The sequence below is a fragment of the Carya illinoinensis genome, chromosome 4 (genome assembly GCF_018687715.1).
Source record: "Carya illinoinensis cultivar Pawnee chromosome 4, C.illinoinensisPawnee_v1, whole genome shotgun sequence".
NCBI lineage: Eukaryota > Viridiplantae > Streptophyta > Magnoliopsida > Fagales > Juglandaceae > Carya > Carya illinoinensis.
Window position 1 is genome coordinate 9,031,959 of NC_056755.1, and position 19,380 is coordinate 9,051,338.

Genomic DNA, 19,380 nt, shown 5'->3' on the forward strand with positions numbered 1-19,380 from the left:
TAAAGGTACAATGGGAAAGGAAAATGATAAACACATATCACATTTTACAACATTTTACCCAACAATGTTTAAAAGGAGGGATATTTTTGTAAACTATCTTATAAAATTAACATCACTTTACAAAAATACCATTATTTTACAACATGTGTTATGTAAATTATTATGAAATATGTTGTATATATCATTTCTCCAATATTGGGAAGCCATGGGAAAACCTGATCTCTCTCTCTCTCTCTCTCTCTCTCTCTCTCTCTCTCTCTCTCTCTCTCTCTCTCTCTCTCTCTCTCTCTCTCTCTCTCTCTCTCTCTCTCTCTCTCTCTCTCTCTCTCTGTGTTTTGTTTTGGGGGTAACTGCAAAGCAACTAGCTACCTTTAAAGACGCAATTTCCTTGTATTTCCCAAACCGTATGTGATCCTCCATAGGCAATTTGACAAACAACCCATTACCCATTTTGACATTTTTATCAATTAGTCCATTTCTTCTTCACTGTATATATATATATATGAGAGATATTTGGTCTACAATTGCCAACTTTCCTCTCTCTCTCTGTTTGTGTGTCTCTCATACACTAAGTTACCAACACAGCTTGGATCTTGACGATGAAGATGGACCAAAGAAGAGTGGCCAGCATCATTTTCCAAACGCAAGAGCCAAAGATGAAATCAAAGAAGTATATTAGTCGAGCTGTTCCCCCGAAGAGAGGATGCATCAAGCGTCGGATCTTCTCTTGCATTTTCCAGAAGTTGATCAAGAAGATCACTATCCCAAAGCATCCATCAACATGATCAAGATCTTTTAATCTGTTCTCAATTACCTTTCCATGATGGGGTACAAACAGTTCAAGTTAAGAGTTTAGAGGCCAGGACCTGAGGCAACGATGAGGAGGCCACAGTGCCACACTGCACTACTCATGTTGTAGATTAGAACTGGAAGTTCTCTCTGCTTTCAGAATCCTGATCTATATGCTGTGTTGGGGCAGTACGTGTTTTGAGTATTTGACCTTAATTGTCAGTTCATGGTTAGTTGTCATGTTGGTATATGTATATATACTTGTTTTTGTTTACGTACACTTCCCAAAGAATGAATATACGTGCAGTACTATGTTGTTGGCGTTCCTGTTCTAGTTCTAGTTGCCACAAGCCATGTTGTTGTTTGATCACAATGAAACACCTAAAAAGCGCTGCGTTTTCACCAATTGTGGTTGGACAGAAAAAGTTTGTGTGTGCGTGTGTGTGTGTGTGTGTGTGAGAGAGAGAGAGAGAGAGAGAGAGAGAGAGAGAGAGCAAAACATACAGAAACAGACAAACAGAACTTCCAGGAATGACGAATACATGCAAGAAAACGTGTGGGGCCGGGACACCTTTAATTTGCAAAAGATCAGATGGATGAGAATTAGCCATACAACGATATATGTTAACTATATATGTAAACTTTTGACCTTAGTTTCGCTAGTTAATTGGGTATGGTGTCTGATGTGAACCCTCTCTCTCTCTCATCGTATCTGCTTTGGACTTTCCTGATCGATGTCGAATTCGCGGCGAAAGAACGTCCTCGTTAGCTAGTTTTGGAAAAACATGTTATATATATATATATATATATATTATTTATTGACTTTGTGCATCATCTAGTCCGGATGACGCATACATTAATATATATTTAGATAGCTTGCAGTAGTATTGTTTACTGCTTTTAAATAATAGTCAATCGTTGGGGTCGGGGATCGATCAAGCTACATGCCTGCTTATAATTACATGATTGTTAGGAACAACATTAAATTTTGGTAAGAGTTTGTATGTTGTGGTTAATTGTGATCTCTCTTTAAATTAGATTCTTGTTGAAGTGGCCTTTCGATCTCCTAAATGTCATTTTCCCAACACTCTAATCTCTCTCATATTATGATCAGGTTGTGAATATATAATAAGACGTGACCTATAATGCTTCTTACACTTTGCCTACAAGCCGCGCTTAAGGTAAAAATCAGAATGAAGAATAATAATACATATAATCGTAGAGTATTTAAATACCGTACAATCGTTTTAAAAAAAAATAAAGTCTACTATTAATTTTTTCTTGTAAGTTTTATATTTTTTTTTTTTTAAATAATTACATGATACTTATGCAATCACAACTACAAGTACCATTTCTCGATATTATAATACACCAACTCAAAGAAGTTGCCTCAGGGGTGGCTCATGCTCACACCAAGCTACCACCAATCTGTTCAATGGGGTTAGATCATGGAAGGAATTAAGGGTCCTCCCCCTCCACCAGCCACTGCCTGCGGGAAGGGGAGTGACAATTATTATTATTATTATTATTTTTTGCATCTGAAAATCAAGCGGTCATTTGACGTCCCATTTTATTTTAATGACTATATATGCATCCTACCTGGAATATATTTTGAATTTTTGACAATTTTCAAAACATGGCACGTTTCGACAAGATTTATTTTATTTTATTTCTTACCCACAAGGACCTCATTGCTAATAATAGCCAAACTTAGGCAGAATGCAAAACCAAGTATATAGATAGCTGATACAATCAAAACTAGCATGTGATGGGAAAATCTTCAGTAGTTTCTCAATTAATAAAAGTTGAACAGTGAACATGCCCGAACTAAGATATTATCCTTCACCAGTTTATGTTCTTATCCAGACCCTCACCACTCTCTTCTTGGTGCATGTTTTCACAAAAAAACAGTAGAGAATAATTTCCAGTTTTGGTACAAACACGAGAGAAAATTATGAGAAATAGAGTTTAGACCAAGTACCAAAGGTGCGGGTTACCATGCAGTTTACCCCTTCAACAGCAATAGATACACTTCGATTAAGGAGTCCAATTACCCAGAAGTGTAAAATTCAACAGCCGTCCAACTTTGCCATGACCTCTTGGCATTGGCATTTGTATCTGCCATTTTCAATTGGACTATTGGTAAAATCAACATCCAGGCGAGGCTAATTCTCCTCAACGTTTAATAACACATTTGGTGTTTAATTATCCGCATGCCCCCCTTCACCACCAGAGACCTGCATGGCATCCCCGCCAGAGCAACTATCATTGCCAGCGGTTTCTGGGACACAATCTTCTTGCTTGCTCAAGCCACCATCAAGGCTCACGGCTTCTGCTACGTTTTGTTGATCACCAGAATATGGATTTTCTTTAGTAACCTCAGTAGTTATATTGGCTCCAGCAGCCCCATCACCTGAGTCAGTAACTGTCACCAAGCTGGGAACTGCCTGAGGGTTATCTCTACCTGGAGGGGAGAGCTGAATAACAGTACCTTCAAAAGTGTTACCTTGTACTGGTGTGGTGGTCTCTTGCTCCACAGCAGTAGGGCTACTAGTAGGCAAATTTTCAACCATGCACAGTTGTGGATGCTCGTTCTGGGCATCGACATCCATATCAGATTTTGGACTTGCATGTTCTTGTTTGGCATCCATTGGCTGTACAGCATTTCCATCATGTGATGATCCAATTGGATCTGTAGACAGGATAGGTGCATCCATCAAGATGCTCTGTGCAAGAGTCTGATCTTCTGCAGCCTTAGCCAACTCAAGGGTATGATTCTTGGCTGCAATCGCCTCTTGCTCTTCTGCTTGTACTCTGTATTTCTCCATGAGGTGTTGTGTCCTATCTAACTCTGCCACAAGATCTCCATATCGCATCTGTAAAGTTCGTTCCAGCTCCTTTTGCTTCTGAACTTCCTCCCAGAGACTATTTATCCGGTGTGAAGCTGCTAATTGCTCTTGCTTTTGTAAAGCTCTGAAACACTCAAGTTCTGTTGCAGCAGTGTCCATCTGTTTGAGGGTTGTCGCGATCTTTGGCCAGAGAGCTGTTTTAGCTCGTGTCTGAAATCACAATATCCATAAATTTAATAATATTATCAGGTTGATGTTAAGTACCATGAGTATGACTGAAAAGCAATGCATCTCCAAGTCAAGTTTCCATATTATTAACAGAGGAAAAAAGAATGGATCTATAATTCAAGTCTACATATCATTAAAAGATTGTTTATATGTGCTTTTGGTACTACATTGAAATATATGATGTTCACCTTTTCCATCTTGGCAAATTCTTGTTGGAGAATAATATTTCACATTTTGAAAGACATTGGACTCCACTGCAAATATGTGAGCGCGCACACACACATGCAAGTACAGTTATGGGAGGTATAATAAAAGAAGGTTCCAAGGTTAACGGGGAACGAGTCCAAACATATTTCAGCCAAAACCATGTTATAGAGGAAGCAGAATTAAAGCAAAATTGAAAAGAAGCCAGAAGCAAAGATATAGCGGGTATCTCATGGGCCACATACCTCATAACCATGTGTGAGAACTTTGACCTTATTCTCAAGGCTTTCTGCCTTGGCTTTATCACCATCCATCTTCTTCTTCACATTTTCAAATTCATTCTGCAAAGCTGCAAGCTTCTCCATGTTTCCAGCAACACTTGAGAGACCGTAAGCATTACGGGTAGGAAAGTACATGAGATCATTTAGGCAAGTACTGTGTGCTTCAACAAATTCATCAAGGGATTGATTTTCATGCCCCATTGCCAGGCGAAGATACCGAGCCTCTTCCCCTATCAAAGTATCAGCCTGCTGACAACAATTTTTCTTAGCAGTTTGCAAGTAACTAATTCCCTGACATGCTCAGAAGTCCACTCTAAAAAAACAAAATACTGAGGCACAAGAATATACTTTATCTACCTCAAAAATATTTTTTTTGATAGGTAATCAAGAAATTTTATTCATAGAAGTAGGCAAAGCCCAGCTATACAGGGAGTATACATGAGAATAACCTAAATAGAGTTTACAATATCTACCTCAAAAATATTGACTAGCACACAAAATTCAGATCCCAATACAGAAAGCAGCATGTATGTTATAAATTTGCCTTGAGTGTCGCTGATATGTTCTTTCAGCCCGAGCTTCCAAAGTGTGATTGACACATGTTTAGGAGACACCAAAAAACTATTTCATGCATTCCTAAAATATTTACCTTCTTTTTATTTTTGAAGTTTATATTATAAGATACACATCTTATAGTATAAGAGAGGTTACCAATACATTCCCTTACAGTTCCTTTATAGAATCATCTGAAATAGACCCATTTACAAATCCAAACATAAAAGATGACAGTTTCCATTAATGAGACCTTTGAAGATGGGGATAGAATCACTTAAACAAGGCACTTCCTTCTTTTGCAGTGAAGAAAACAATAACCTACGTGATACAGCTAAACTGAATCCATACCTCTTTCAGCTCATCTTCCTCAAAACCATCTATCTCAGGGACATAACCAGGTCCATTTGCAGAGTGCTTGACACTTTTCTTTTTCTCCTTGGTCAGTTTCTTTTCAAGTGGATACTTAGCACTATCATGCTCTAGTAAGCTTAGAAGCTCCTTTCTTATCATTTCATCAGCCTGCTCAATGGAAGTAGGAGGAACAAAGGAGCTCTTGTCTTCATCTGCTCTAATAAGAGAATTTCTAATTAGATCCAATGAAGCAGCAGGAGGTCTAGGGAGCTCCCTCTGCAGTACTTTTGATCTCTTCCTAAGTAATGCCTGCTGACGTGCCTCTTCCACAGCCTTTTCTCTAGCTATCCTATCAGACATATCCTCTTCAATCTTCACCTCTGGTTCATCATTATCTTCTAAAACCGGCTGCATAACTATCTGGTACTCATTCTTCGGCTGTGGAAGATTGATTAGACCTGATCGCAAGTTCCTTCTCAAATCAGCTTGCCTTCTTTGATCAAGTTTGGCACCATCTTGCACATCCATATCTTCATTAATATGAAGCTCATCCCTGACAGGAGTTCCCTTTGGGGTCATATTAAAATATCCATCTCTTGATGGTGTCATGCCAATTCTAGGAGTAAGACCAGCACCTCCAGGAGTGGCTGAAGGAGTTAGCAGAGGGTTTGGCGTTTGGATCTCCCTTTTCTTAGGAGTAACCCCTGAAAAATCTGAAGGGTGCAACTCTGGATTCTGTCCCCCTAATAATGGTGTCTGAGACTCCCTCAACCTGGCTAGATTTTCTGCTTCCATCATAATAGCATCACCCTTACCAGCTGGTGTTCTTTGTGGAGTTCGTAGGGGTGTCATTCCTGGCTGTGGTGTCTGGGAATAATTTGCAAGAAGAGCACGTGTTGCACCACTCCCTTCAGAAAGTTCCTCACCACCCACAAGAATATCACTAGCATAACCCATCTTTGCAATTTCCTCCAATTCATGGTCCGAAATCTGTGGTGCAGGAAGCATAAGTTTTGACCTCTTTCTGACCGTTTCTGGATCATTCAACTTGTTGGCTTGTAGTATAGCTGATGGGGCATCCTGCCTTTGTGCAATTTTATTCTTTGCAATATCTTGCTTTCTTAGTTGTGTTTCCACATCCATTCTCCTTTTCCCTTCCAGTTCTTCAATTGTGGTAGGGAACTGGGCCTGCTCCACTGGTCTATCCTCATCAGAAACATCGTAAAAGCCTGGAGGAGGCTTCTTCTCAAATGGAATCTCGGAGTTATAATCTATGCCCTTCCTTTTCCTTTTGCGTTGCCTAGTGTCAATTCCGGCAGCCTTCAGTTCTCTCCTTTTCTGTAAAGAAGCAAGCCTCCTAGCCTCCTCAAGTTGTTTCTCCCTGGCTTTCCTCTTTGCCTTCTTTCCCTTGGTGTTGGCTAACCGGGCTCGTGCCTCAGAAAGCATTTCCTTTTCATCCTCATCCATGTCAATGGGATCTGGACGTGCAGGCTTCGACTCGGGGTTTGGATCAATCTCTCCTGGACGCAATTTCCGAGGGTCCTCACCTGGTTCATAGTTGTCATCCTTAGCACAAGCTGCATCGAGGAGTTTCTCATACCGCTCAAGGCATTGGGATGGAGTACGACCAACAATCGGGGCAATTGTTCTCCACTGTGTGGGCATGAGTTTTGCAAGATGTAGCAGTTTCTCATCCTCCTCTCTGGTCCACTCGGTCTGCAATAAGCAATAAGATCAAATCATCACTTCCAGAAAAGTTTCAATAAACTGAAAATTTCTCATAAAAGAAAATATAAACTGAACAAAGTTAAAAAACTAAAATCCAATGTGGATGGAAAAACACTGAAGATAATAAAATAAATCAAAGAATCAATGCACAATGAAGAAATAGGCAAGCATATTGCACAAGCACTCATAGATCCATTTTCTGTTAAGATAGTACAGAGATACAGAACAAAACCCATAACAAACCTTGTGCATTGATGCAGGCGGCTAAAATCTCCCAGATAACCAAGCTTGTTACCAAAATATTTCAAAATTATGGCCTAAATTTGATGTAGGACCTACTCAATACTACACATAGGCTACTTTTGTTGCTCATCTTAGTTTTTAGTTTTGTTATGTTAGGAAGATGGTGGATTCATATTGGTAATTCGTTCTTCAATTTCAAGAGTCCAGGCTCAATCTGTAATTTGCAGAATTCTGGATGGGCTATACTTTTGGGTCCTTGGGTTTCATTTGAAGTTATATTATGTTATCAGGTCCTTACTATGTACTCAGAACTTAGTGGTCAAAGCCCAAGGAGTCAGAGTCTACATAGGTCTAGGCGTTAGAGATCCATGTGGAGAGAGAAAGAGTGTGTGGACAGTGGATGTAATGATTTCTACTCATTGAATAATGTGGTTAAATGAATTTTTGGCAAAGATTGCTCACGGGGTTGTGTAACACCCCAAGGGAGGCCCAAGCCATATTTGGACCTATAATCCAAAAGTACTAATCAATTGTACAATTGGTGCCCCAAAGGAGTCCCAAGCCACATCTAGGCCTATACTTCAAAAGGACCAGTCAATGGTACAATTGGAGTCTCATTGGTTCCAAGATGTGATGTTGAGGAACCATAAGTGCAATGCATAAGTTTATCCATCATCTCTTATTCCTACATGCCTTTGAACTTCCAAGCAACTTCCTATCAAACTCCAACAAAGACTACATTGGAGTTTAGACATAATTGTTCCCTGAAATCCTTTTTTATTATTATTAGTAAATAAGAATTTTATTAAAATAGGCAAAGCCAAGTACACGGGACATATACAAGAGCGACACCTATGCATGCGTGTCTAAAGATACAAGGAAATCATGTACATTCATGCCATTAAGGTCTATTACAATCGACCAATGGAATATAGTATGAAAAAATAACGTTCTAATCCCGTCCATTGTCAGTTCACGATTCACAAAATTTCGACCATTCCTCTCCGTCCATATGCACCACCATAGTCATATCGGTATTATCTTCTACATAACTGCAATTTGAGTGCTACCTCGAATGCCTTGCTAGTTGGCCAAAAAATCCACAACCCTTCGTGGCATCACCCAATGGAGTCTTGCTCTAGCAAACATATCAAGCCACAAACTCATGGCTATGTCACAATGCAGTAATAAATGATCCACCGACTCTCCACTGTTCTTGCACATATAACAACAATCCAACACAATGATTTGGTCTTTCCATAGATTATCTAAGGTGAGAATTTTCCCTAATAAAGCTGTCCATACAAAAATAGAGGCATTTAGGGGGGGCCTTGGTCCTCCATATGTTCTTCCATGGGAATGGGCTTGTAGAATGTTTCATAAGGGATTTATAATACAATTGTACAATAAATCTTCCCTTCTTAGATGGTGACCACAAAATTGTATCAGCTCCTCCATTCACCCTACTATACACCAGATTAAAGAAATTCGTTTTCAATTTCTCAGTCTTGGGCAGCTCTAAGGAACATGATATTCCATTGAGGAGAGCCACTAGAAAGGTCCATGGGGTCTGCTACGTCTTCGTGCGATGTTGTAAATTGTTGGATAAGCTTCCTTGAGGACTTGATCTCCATACCATAAATCAGTCCAGAATTTAATTCTAGAACCATCCCCAACTGCCAAACGTGTGTATCGAGGGAGGTTTGTCCAGCCTCTTTGGATGTGTTTCCAAAGCCCCACTCCATGAGGTCCGCTCACTTCATTCGAGCGCTATCCTCCCCACAATCCACCATATTTTAAATATATGATAACTCTCCACAAAGCTCCGCTCTCCTCTTGGTATCTCCATTCCCAGCCTGCCTTCACGTATTGGGGTACAAATTGTAGCCCAATTCACCAGGTGAAACTTGAATTCTTCATCTATTCCCCCCCATAGGAAATCTTGTTGCAACTTCTCTAACCAATTAACCACCTTGCATGGTATTGGAAAAAGAGATAAGTAGGTAGGTAGACTGGAAATTTTTATCAACGCAACTCTACCACCTTTGGACAAATAAATCCTCTTCCAACTTGCCATATTCGGCTCCATTTTTTCCAACACACCATCCAAGATGGACTGTGCCTTGAAGACCAAGATACTTAATTGGCAAGGTGGAGACTTTGCACCCCAAAATGTTGGCAAAGCTCAAAACATCTGGAACATTTCCAACTGGAATTAATTCTGACTTGGCAAGATTCACTTTCAATCCCGATGCCACTTCAAAACAAAGTAGAAGAGCCCGCAAAGCTTGAATGTGATTGTGACTAGCACCACAAAATACAAAAGTATCATCCACAAATATGAGGTGAGTCATCTCAGTTGTGCCGATTCTTGCATCCCTATTACAAAGCCAAATAGAAATCCACATTCCACAAGATCTGCAGCCATTTTACTAAAAGCTTCCATTATAAAAACAAAAGGTAGCGGGGATAGGGGATCCCCTTGCCTCAATCCCCTCAAGCTTCTGAAGAAGCCCCTTGGAGTACCAATTTAGGGGTGCTACCCGCACCATACGGTGCGGGGTAGCCCCCTCCCCGCACCCCGCCCCGCACCATGCGGGGGTGGGGTTTTCCTCCCCGCCACCCACCCCCGCATGGTGCGGGGCGGGGTAGGCGGGGTGCGGGGCGGATACCCAATCCGCCCCGCTTTATTTTCACTTCAAATATTAACTATATTTTATTATTTTAAAAAATTATTTCTAGATCTAAAAGTGATAAAAAATATATGTTTAGATCTAAATTGTAAATTTAAATTTTGTAAATATGACTATAATTTAAAAATTACGTCATTTTTAAATTTACTAATGCATATTTTGTGTAAGTTGTAGTGTAGTAGTTTTTAAACTATATAGTTTTTAAATTTGCTAATGCATAATTTGTAAACAAGTCTAACAAATTATAATATATATATTTATATATACACAATTTATAAAATATAAATATATATTTATATATATAAACATATATTTATGTTTTTGTAAATATAAATATTTATGTCTATATATATATAACATATATATATAGGTGAGGGCGGGGCGGGGGAAATGCGGGGTGGGGTTGGGCTCTCCCCGCCCCCCGCCCCCGCTAGGGGGACTAGATGCGGGGCGGGGGCCCCCGCCCCGGCCCATGCGGGGCGGTGTACCCCGCCCCGTCATGCGGGGGCGGGGCGAACGGGGGCGGGGTAGCGGGGTGCGGGGCCCCGTTGCCCACCCCTAAGTACCATTCACCAAAATGGAGAATCATACTGTGGATATATAAAATTCAATCTAAAAGCACCATCTCCTCCAAGGCCACACTACTCAAGCATGTGTAACAAAAAATTCCAGTTTATTGGACATGTCAAGTTTGCATAATAACCCTGGAACACCCGATTTGATGTGACTCTCCAAGCATTAATTGACAATGAGGACAAAATCAAGGATTTGCCGACCTCGTGTGAAGGCATTCTAGGGCTTGGAAATGATCTTCTCTAATATCGTACTCAATCTATTAGCCAAAACCTTCAAAAGAATTTTATACATTCCACTCACCAAGCTAATAGGGTGAAAATCCTTAATCTCCACCACTTCCGACTTCTTTGGGATAAGAGCAATGAATCCAGCATTAAGGCTTTTTTTTAAAGTACCTTGTTAATGAAACTCATGAAAGAAGCTCATGATGTCATCTTTAACGACTTCCCAGCATGCCTTAAAGAAAGCCATAGTGATCCCATCCGGACCTAGAGCTTTATCACATGCCATACTTCGCACTACCTTGCAAACCTTCGCCTCCTCAAATGATCTCTCTAGCCAACTTGCTTCATGGTGATCGAGCAACTTAAAAATAAGACCTTCCACACGTGGTCTGCAAGAGGATTGTTCCGAAAGAAATTGTTCATAGAAGTTGGTAATATGATCCGCAATATCAGACAGATTTAATGTATCCTCCCATCAACTGATAATGACTCAATGACATTGTACCTTCCTTGCGAGTTAGCCATGCGATGGAAGAACTTAGTGCATTTATCCCCTTCTTTTAACCATAAAGCCCTCAATTTTTGTCGCCATTAGGTCTGTTCCATTAAAGCCATCCTTTCAATATCCTATGTCACCTACTGTTTGTGATTCTTCTCTTCTTCTGAGAGACCCCTCTCCTCCTCCATGTCCTCCAAAACTTATAATTCATCAAAGAGGAACTTTTTTCGGTGTTCCACATTTCCAAAAATATGCTCATTCCACTTTTCAAGTCCTCCTTGAGGGCTTTTAGCTTGCGGGCCAGCACATAACTAGGGTTGCCTTATATAAGATAGGATGACCACCATTGTCTAACTCTTACAACAAATCCTTCTGACTTCAGCCACATATTTTTCAAAGTTAAAATATCTTTTACCTCCCTGAATGCCTCCACAATCAATGAGAATGGGGAAGTGATCCGAACCATTGTTTTAAATACCGTACCCATACAGGTATTATACTTGTTTCGTACAGGCCCAAATACCGACCATACCAGCCGATATTTCGGCCTTTGCTTTCTTTTTTTTTCTTTTTTTCAAACTGCAAGTTCATTTTTTGACTCTCAATTCAGACCAAACTATTTATAATTTTTATATATATGTATTTATATATAATTTATTCATATATAGACTAATATTTTAAAATAAAATTTATATATATTTATATAAATAATTTATTCATATATCGACTATCCCGAAACGGTACCAGTACCAAAATATTTCGTTCCAGTGTCTTGACCGGTATGGCATCCGGTACGGGATTCAAAACTTTGATCTGAACACAACCTTGGGAGCCATTTTTGGATTAGCTCTGGAAAGTGTGCTTCCCATTCGGGTGAAATGGGGAATCTATCAAGTTTTGACCAAGCTGAATATTCTCTATTGCTGGACCATGTGAAATTGCCACCAACTAGAGGGATGTCTAGAAGTCCTTGCCCATAGATAAAGTTGGAAAAATCTGCCATTGCTGAACTAGAGCTAGGACCTCCTACTCTTTCGCTTGGGAAGCATATGACATTAAAATCTCCCCCCATACACCAAGGAAAGCTCTATAGGCTACAAAGTCCAGGCAATTCATCCCATAAGCTTCTTCTCTCAGTATTAGAATTAGGACCATAAACACCAGCGAAAGACCATTTGTAACCAACTTCGACATTCTTGAAAGAAGTGGCCACCATATATTCCCCCACACACTCGTCCGTTTTTTCCACCACCATTTTATCCCACATTACCAAAATACCTCCCGAAGCCCCCCTTTGATGGCAAATACAATTATCCCACCTGACAACAATTTCACAAACTCCGTATTATGGTAAGGGAGATGAGTTCCATTTTTGTCTCTTGTAAACATACCACATCCGCTTTCCAGCCACAATTGATTTTTTACTTTGGTGCACTTCTCTATCTCATTCAACCCCCTTATATTCCTACACACATTTGAATTTCCTTGGCTTTAAGTAAAACCCAATCTGAAGCTAAATTCTGGTTTTTCTGCAGAATGATTGAATTCAAAGGGGTAGGCGCATCCCAATCCTTGAATTCAATATTCAACCCATCTACTACCATCACCTCCTTGTTAATGTGTTCAGAGACTCTAGGTGTGAATATCACCTAAGTGCCAGTCTCAGTTTGGGTATCTTGAACTCCCAATGTCTCGGTGTTGTCCTAAATCGACTTCTTAGTGAACCTTTGAGGTTCTGGTGCATACAAGGTATCAGTGGGACTTCCCACTATGGCAGAGAAGGATGCCACCTCGTTTTGCCTCTCTTCCTCTGCCCGAGAGCCACTTCCATGTTGGAAATGGGTTGTCGCATTTTCTAATGCCATCGTTGATGTCAACTTTGGCAAGCCAGCATCCAGTAGCCCACCCACCATGTTGTCTACTCCCGCGATGGATCTGTGTGACCATCGGCTCCTTCTGGCCCTTTTCCACTGCCCAATAGCCATTCTTGGCTTTGTTTTCCATCGGCAGCCTCAACTTCGACAACCCACCGTTGAGGGTTCCTCCCAGCATATCAACCGCTTTAGGCGATGCCCTCTGTGTGGTCGACAGCCGGTGATTGGAGGTTGTCGGCATGTCTTTGCCAATAATGGGCACCAGTCCCATTACAAGAGGCCTGTGTTGCTTAGCCTGCCAGTGTTTGGGCTGGGTGGTGCCTTGCCTTACTCGGCCCAAGTAAATTTTCTTTGGTTTGGCCATGTTTGTCCAAGCTTTAGCGTGGGGGCTCATGCCTAGGCCCTGGGCCCTATCCATGGCCTTATTAACCCTCTGTAACATTACATTGACCAAACTCTTCAACTGTAGCAGATCTTGTTTAAGAAAAGGGAGATCTTCAGACCTTTCTGTGTGTCCTCACTTGGTTAGTGGTAATTTCAGTGTTATTTCTGCAGACTTGCTTAGGATGTCTACATCCTACATCCACAACGAATGGCTTCTTTGCCTTTGAAATTCCAAAATTACCCTTCACCTTTGGTATCACCTTCTCCCTGAGCACTTGTTTCCATTGCATCACTGCTAGTAGTAAACCCTAATGACCAAACCACCTTTGCATAGGACAGGCAGATTATTCATCAACACTTTCTATGTTGGATAGTGAGATCTTAAAAAACCATCCTTTCTCCCTTTATCCAAGCTACCGTAAGCTTCCTTCATTGTTTTTACCATTTTTTTCCACCCTTTCCCCTCCATTCCTTCAGGTATGAAGACAAAATTCCTTTTGCCACCACCGCCATATTCCACCAGCACCATGTATCGACCTTGAGCATTGGAAAATCTCTACGCAATGTAGCTTCTATTACCATCCCATGAGGTTCCAAAGAATTCCTTTTTATCTCCAGTCAAGCAGTCCTCAAGGCCTCTAATAAACCAGTTCACCATAGATCAGAGTTTTTGTAACCTTCCAACTTCTCTCTTCTAAGCAAATCCATCGTCTACCTTCCTCAGACAATTTGAAAACCTTAGATTCCATAAAAATCAGTCTTGAGTACACCATGATGATCTCATTGTTAGACACCAACACTAATCCTCTACGAGATTGTATTCGGAGAGAAAGAGAGAAAGGGGGGAGAAAAGAAGGGGGGGGAACAGTGTAAGGAATTTTTGGAGTACCAAGTAATTGTTCCCTGAAATCCTACTCCTTAAAAACCACAAAAAAGCCAAATTGCTACTCCCAGGTTCATGGCCCTTGGAAAGCCATCCAAACCCTAAGTTGTTTTTTTGTTTCATCTCCAAATCCAACCCTTCCCTTACATCATTAGAAACCCTAACTTCCCTAACATTTCAAAGCCTTTTGTCACCAAAACCCTAGCCCTAGTTACCCCAAAACTCTACAATCACTATGCTGCCCAATAAAACCTTTGGTATTCTAATTTCTACAGGTCCCAGTCAGTGGTCCTACGTCAAATTTTGGTATTAGAACCAAACTATCCCAAATTTGTTATGGATTGAGAGGACAAGTTAAATTAACTTGATAGTGAGGATGAAGGGAAACTGTTTGGTTATAGTGCTCTGGACTTCAATGATATGGAAGAGTATGGAGTTTATATGCTTCTTCTTTCAGTTCTCAAGTGCATTTTTACTACACCTAAACAAGAGGAAAAAGATTGGAGGTGAATAACTATATTCCAAACTTCATCTTCATTGTGGCTCAAGCTATAAATGCTCGTTATTAATTGGAAAAGTTTTCAGAACATAGTGTCAGCACCCCCTGTGAAATGCCACGTGCTTCTAGCCATGTCATAACCACATCCATTCGAGGTGGCTAGGATAGATGGTACTTCATCAAGAATGCAACTTTCTCTTGTTCCTATTATCTAGTAGGGCTTATACTTATCGAACAATAAAAATCTAGTAGGGTTATAGTGACTTCGATTTGTTCGATGTGCTCTTAAGACTTACAAACACATCTTAGTTGGTCAACCTAGGATATATGTTCATGAAGTTCACCATTGTGGGAGAGAGAGAATAAAAACTTTCTCATTAAGCATTGAGGGCATTGTTTTAAAGTCCATGAGCGTGGAGAAGATATATATATATATCAATTATCAGGAAACAGCAAAGACTGCTTTTTTTTATACATAAGTAATAAGAAGGAAACAACAAAGACTGCTGCTGAAAGGGTGGAAAGGATGCCAAGTGTTCCTGAATACTAAATCAGTAAGAACATCAAGAGGAAAAGCATCAGGTGAGGGCCGAAATACCAAAACAGCAAGATGAAAGTCCTAGCTAGCTTGGAAAATAGGGATTTCAACAAAGAAGCCAAGAATTAGAGTAAAAATTTCAACAAAGCAGCCAAGAATTAGAGTAAAAATTCAAAAAAACAGCCAAGAATAAGAGTCTAAACATGCTGTAGTACCAAAACATTTGGATAAATCAGCTAATAGTTAGTCCCTATAATGCATAGAGGTGGAGAAGTCTAACTCAATAGTGTTCCATGCGAATTGATCTAAGGCCATGTTGCCTATAATATAGTAGTTCCCATGAATCATGTTTCATTCTCGGAACAATTTACTGCAAAATGAGGATGTTATGTTATCATAATCATTGCCTCCAGTCAAGAAAAGAAAAAGGACTTTGAAGTGCAAACCCATGCAATGCTAAAGTTTCAAGTTTATGGTATGCAAAATCTGATTGCTAAACACTGAAAACTTGAAATGAATTTCACCAATCCCCAGCGCTGGAGAGGGGGGGGGGGGGGGGGGGGGGGGGGGGGGGGGGGGGTGTCCCGTATGGTCATGCAGGCAGATTTCTATACATGGGCTGCTTTGCTGGTATGTTGGGTCTTATTTTAGCTTTTATATGTAAAAAGGTGTTTATTGATGGATTTGACTTCTTTAGGGTGGGTTTAGTAAACAAAGCACAATGTCCATGATTTTCTTTCTTTAGCTAGAATGTAATTAGGTGTTTCTTTTATATACTACCTGTGTACACGGGCTATGCCTACTTCATTCGTATGAATAAAATTCTCTTATTACTTATCAAAAAAATGAAAAGTAAACAAAGTACAAGGAGTTCACTATTCAAGTCCTTTTGGGTCTATGAAAACTTTCAGTGATAGACTGCTCTTCAGGATTGTGTGATGACAAGGAATAACAAGTATGATATTTAAGTAATTCTCCATCAAATCTCACCCATTAACGAATTACAGTTCGCATCCCATGAACAGCAAACCTATCTTGAGTTTGCCTCTTTATTTCATCTCTAAATCCTACACTTCAGTTATCTTCCAAACAACTAAATTAACTCTCAACAATATCATTACTATGTATATATAAATCAACATAACGCTAGAAATAAAATATTAAAACAAAAAGAAGCCCCTAAAGAGTCAACACTCAATTCTTATTCTCTGCCTCACTCTTCTCAGTTCAGCCAAATCTATCATTGGTATTATTATGACCCCTCAAAACAAGGAAAAAGAACCGTAATGCATCACACTTCAAGTTTCCCTCTACAATGCCGCAAATAAATTTTGTTAAAAATTTCATGAATAAGGGTGACCAAAAGGGAAAAAAATAAGAAAATTGATTTTTTCTTTTGGATAAGCAACAAGAATTTCATTATAAACACAGCGAGATACGAGATAGTCGCCGAGCTAGAAATAAAAGTCTACCTTTTTTATGGAAGGGTCGAGCCACTCATACCAACGAGCCTTACACTGCTTGGCGGACTTACGAACGAGGAGAGACGAGATCCGGGCCCACTGATTTTTCCCATACTTCATCACAGCCGCCTTGAGGATCTCATCCTCCGTGTTCTTCCAGACGCCTCCCTTTATCATTATCCTCATCTTGATCCCTTAATGCGATAGCTCCTCTCCTTTTCTCTGTGTGTTCTAGGGTTTTAAGCTCTATAGGGCTTTGTAGAAGAAGAAGAAGGAAACGACGAAGATGAAAGTGGAGAGAGAGAGAGAGAGAGAGAGAGAGAGAGAGATGAGGAAAACGAAATATTTATGTATGAGAAATGATACAAGAGAAATACTATTCTCGAATTTTTTTAACGAATGGTGTTTTTTTTTTTTTTTTTTTAACTTAATAGTTAAGAAAATATTTTATAATAATTTTATAATTTTTATAATTTTTTAAAAAATATTTAAAATGATTAAAAATATATATAATAAATAATAAATAATTTACACCACTCAAATTTTCTGTGAGAGTAGCAACGCTATTGATACAAAACACTCTTTTACGTAAAGGTGAGATTTGGCTAGTCTGGACCTACCATTTTTTGGATCCAGTTCGATCTGGTCAAATTTTAAAATAATCTGATCCTAATCCAGGGGATTTCACTTCGGACAGGATCGAATGAAAAATAAAAATAAAATATAATTTATATATATTATTCATATAAATAATTTTATAAATTAATTATATAATTATTAACTAACACTAATATTTATAAATATATACTAATATTTATACTAAATTACTAATACTAATAGTCTAATATAGTATTAAATATAATAATACTAATAGTCTAATATTATAATATACTATAGTTATACTTATACTAATATGGTTATATTAAATCACTACAAGTAATACTAATATATATCTATACTAATAGTCTACTGCTAATACTAATCGCTATAGTCTATAATTAATATTAATATACAGCTATACAATATACTTATACAGTTATACTAATACTATTAGTATATTATATAGTCTAAATTCTAACATATGCTATATAGCTATAACTTCTTCTTTTTTAATGGAAATATGTTTCATTTCATTCATTTATAAACGAAGTTACAACTGTGACTTATCAATATAGTAGAACCAGACTATAAGTCAACTAATGCAATTGCTCAGGAGCTTCCCCGCCAACAAATTTCTTTGTGACGAACATTGTCTAAATTTCTACACCCTCTCTCCTGACAACAGTCAAAAGAGAAAGTGCTCTGTCAAATCAAAGCTAACACAACCTTTCTTCCGAAGAAGAGAGGTAAACTCACGCTCCATCCTGCCCAGGAAGAGGAGTACACCCACACTCTCTCTTCCTAATGAGGAAGAGGACTAAACACTCACATTCCTCCAAAAGAGGAGTAGGACAAACGCCCACCTTCCTCTAAAAGATGAGTGGGACACTAGCCTATTTTTATTAATTATAAAACTAAAACAAACTACCTACAAATACAAAAAACTGATAAAGGGCTTTAAAGCGAATGGGCCCAACCTGATCTAAAGGCCCAGCCTGTAGGTACATGGGGCCCAACCCGTTAGGGTTTTATCACAACACTCTGCCGCCGCCACCCCTCTTCATCCCTTCCAGCCTCTGCACCTTCTCCCGCCCGGCTCTTGCCCAGCCCTGCACTACTCTCATCAAAACAAGTTTAAAGGACAGCCCCGGCGGTACCTCCTCACGTTCCAGTAGCACTAGAACAAACTGCCAAAACGACCATAAGAGGCACCGCCCGGCCCCTCACCCCAAAGGACCCCAGAGGTGGAAAACCATAGAAGGAATCACAGAAAAACTGCCCACCCTCTAGGCCACCATAACCTTTATTACAACTGGAAAAAACTGAAAAAAAAAAACCAGACTAAACAAACAAAGAAAGATAACGACAAACTCAGATTAAAGTGTAACATATAAAATAGAAACCAAAAAAGAAAAAAAAAACTAGCACTATCGCCAACCCCCTTTTCCGACCATCATCCGTGAGGAAACACCGTGAGTTACGGCCAAGCTCTGCCCCAGAAGAGACACCTTATCCCCCTCATGTGCGTTGGCATACCTCCCGAACAACTCCTCTGTTTTCTATGGATAAAATAGAGTACCATAACCCCACAGAAAACACCCCAACCCCACAGAAAACATCACCTCCTAGAACAAGTTGCCTTGACCCCGTTCACGCCGTAAAACCTCCAACGCATCCCCTCAGCAAACCATTCATCCAGGCAACCTCATGTACACCTCTCAAGCACCCCAAACTTTATTTTATACGTAAGAGACTAGGTCTTTGATTTTATACACCTCTCCGCCAAACAGTCCGGAACACCGGACTGGATCTTTGATTTTCAGCCACCCAAACCATGGCCAGACGAAACCGAGGTCCTCCACCTTCATCGTGAAAACTCCCCGCCCAACATTGTGATTTATGGTTGAGAAACTCAGAGG

The 19,380-nt window shown here is 39.7% G+C and overlaps 1 protein-coding gene across 1 annotated transcript; it reads right to left on the bottom strand.

The window, feature by feature from the left end:
- Nucleotides 1-2,555: 2,555 nt before the first annotated feature.
- Nucleotides 2,556-17,205, bottom strand: LOC122307138 (cell division cycle 5-like protein). The gene is made up of 4 exons (XM_043119812.1): nucleotides 16,871-17,205; nucleotides 5,255-6,973; nucleotides 4,316-4,597; nucleotides 2,556-3,848 (listed from the first exon to the last, which is right to left on the bottom strand). Exons 1-4 carry the CDS (start codon nucleotides 17,045-17,047, stop codon nucleotides 2,991-2,993), a joined length of 3,036 nt encoding a protein of 1,011 aa, XP_042975746.1. The 5' UTR covers nucleotides 17,048-17,205; the 3' UTR covers nucleotides 2,556-2,990.
- Nucleotides 17,206-19,380: the final 2,175 nt, after the last annotated feature.

Bases quoted from the DNA above. Each gene is read 5' to 3' on its own strand.
- LOC122307138 (XM_043119812.1), bottom strand. From the start codon at position 17,047: ATGAGGATAATGATAAAGGGAGGCGTCTGGAAGAACACGGAGGATGAG. The intron at 4,598-5,254 runs GTATGGATTCAG...TGTTGTCAGCAG, and splicing joins AGGAAGATGAGCTGAAAGAG to GCTGATACTTTGATAGGGGA. The intron at 3,849-4,315 runs GTATGTGGCCCA...TTGTGATTTCAG, and splicing joins TTCTCACACATGGTTATGAG to ACACGAGCTAAAACAGCTCT.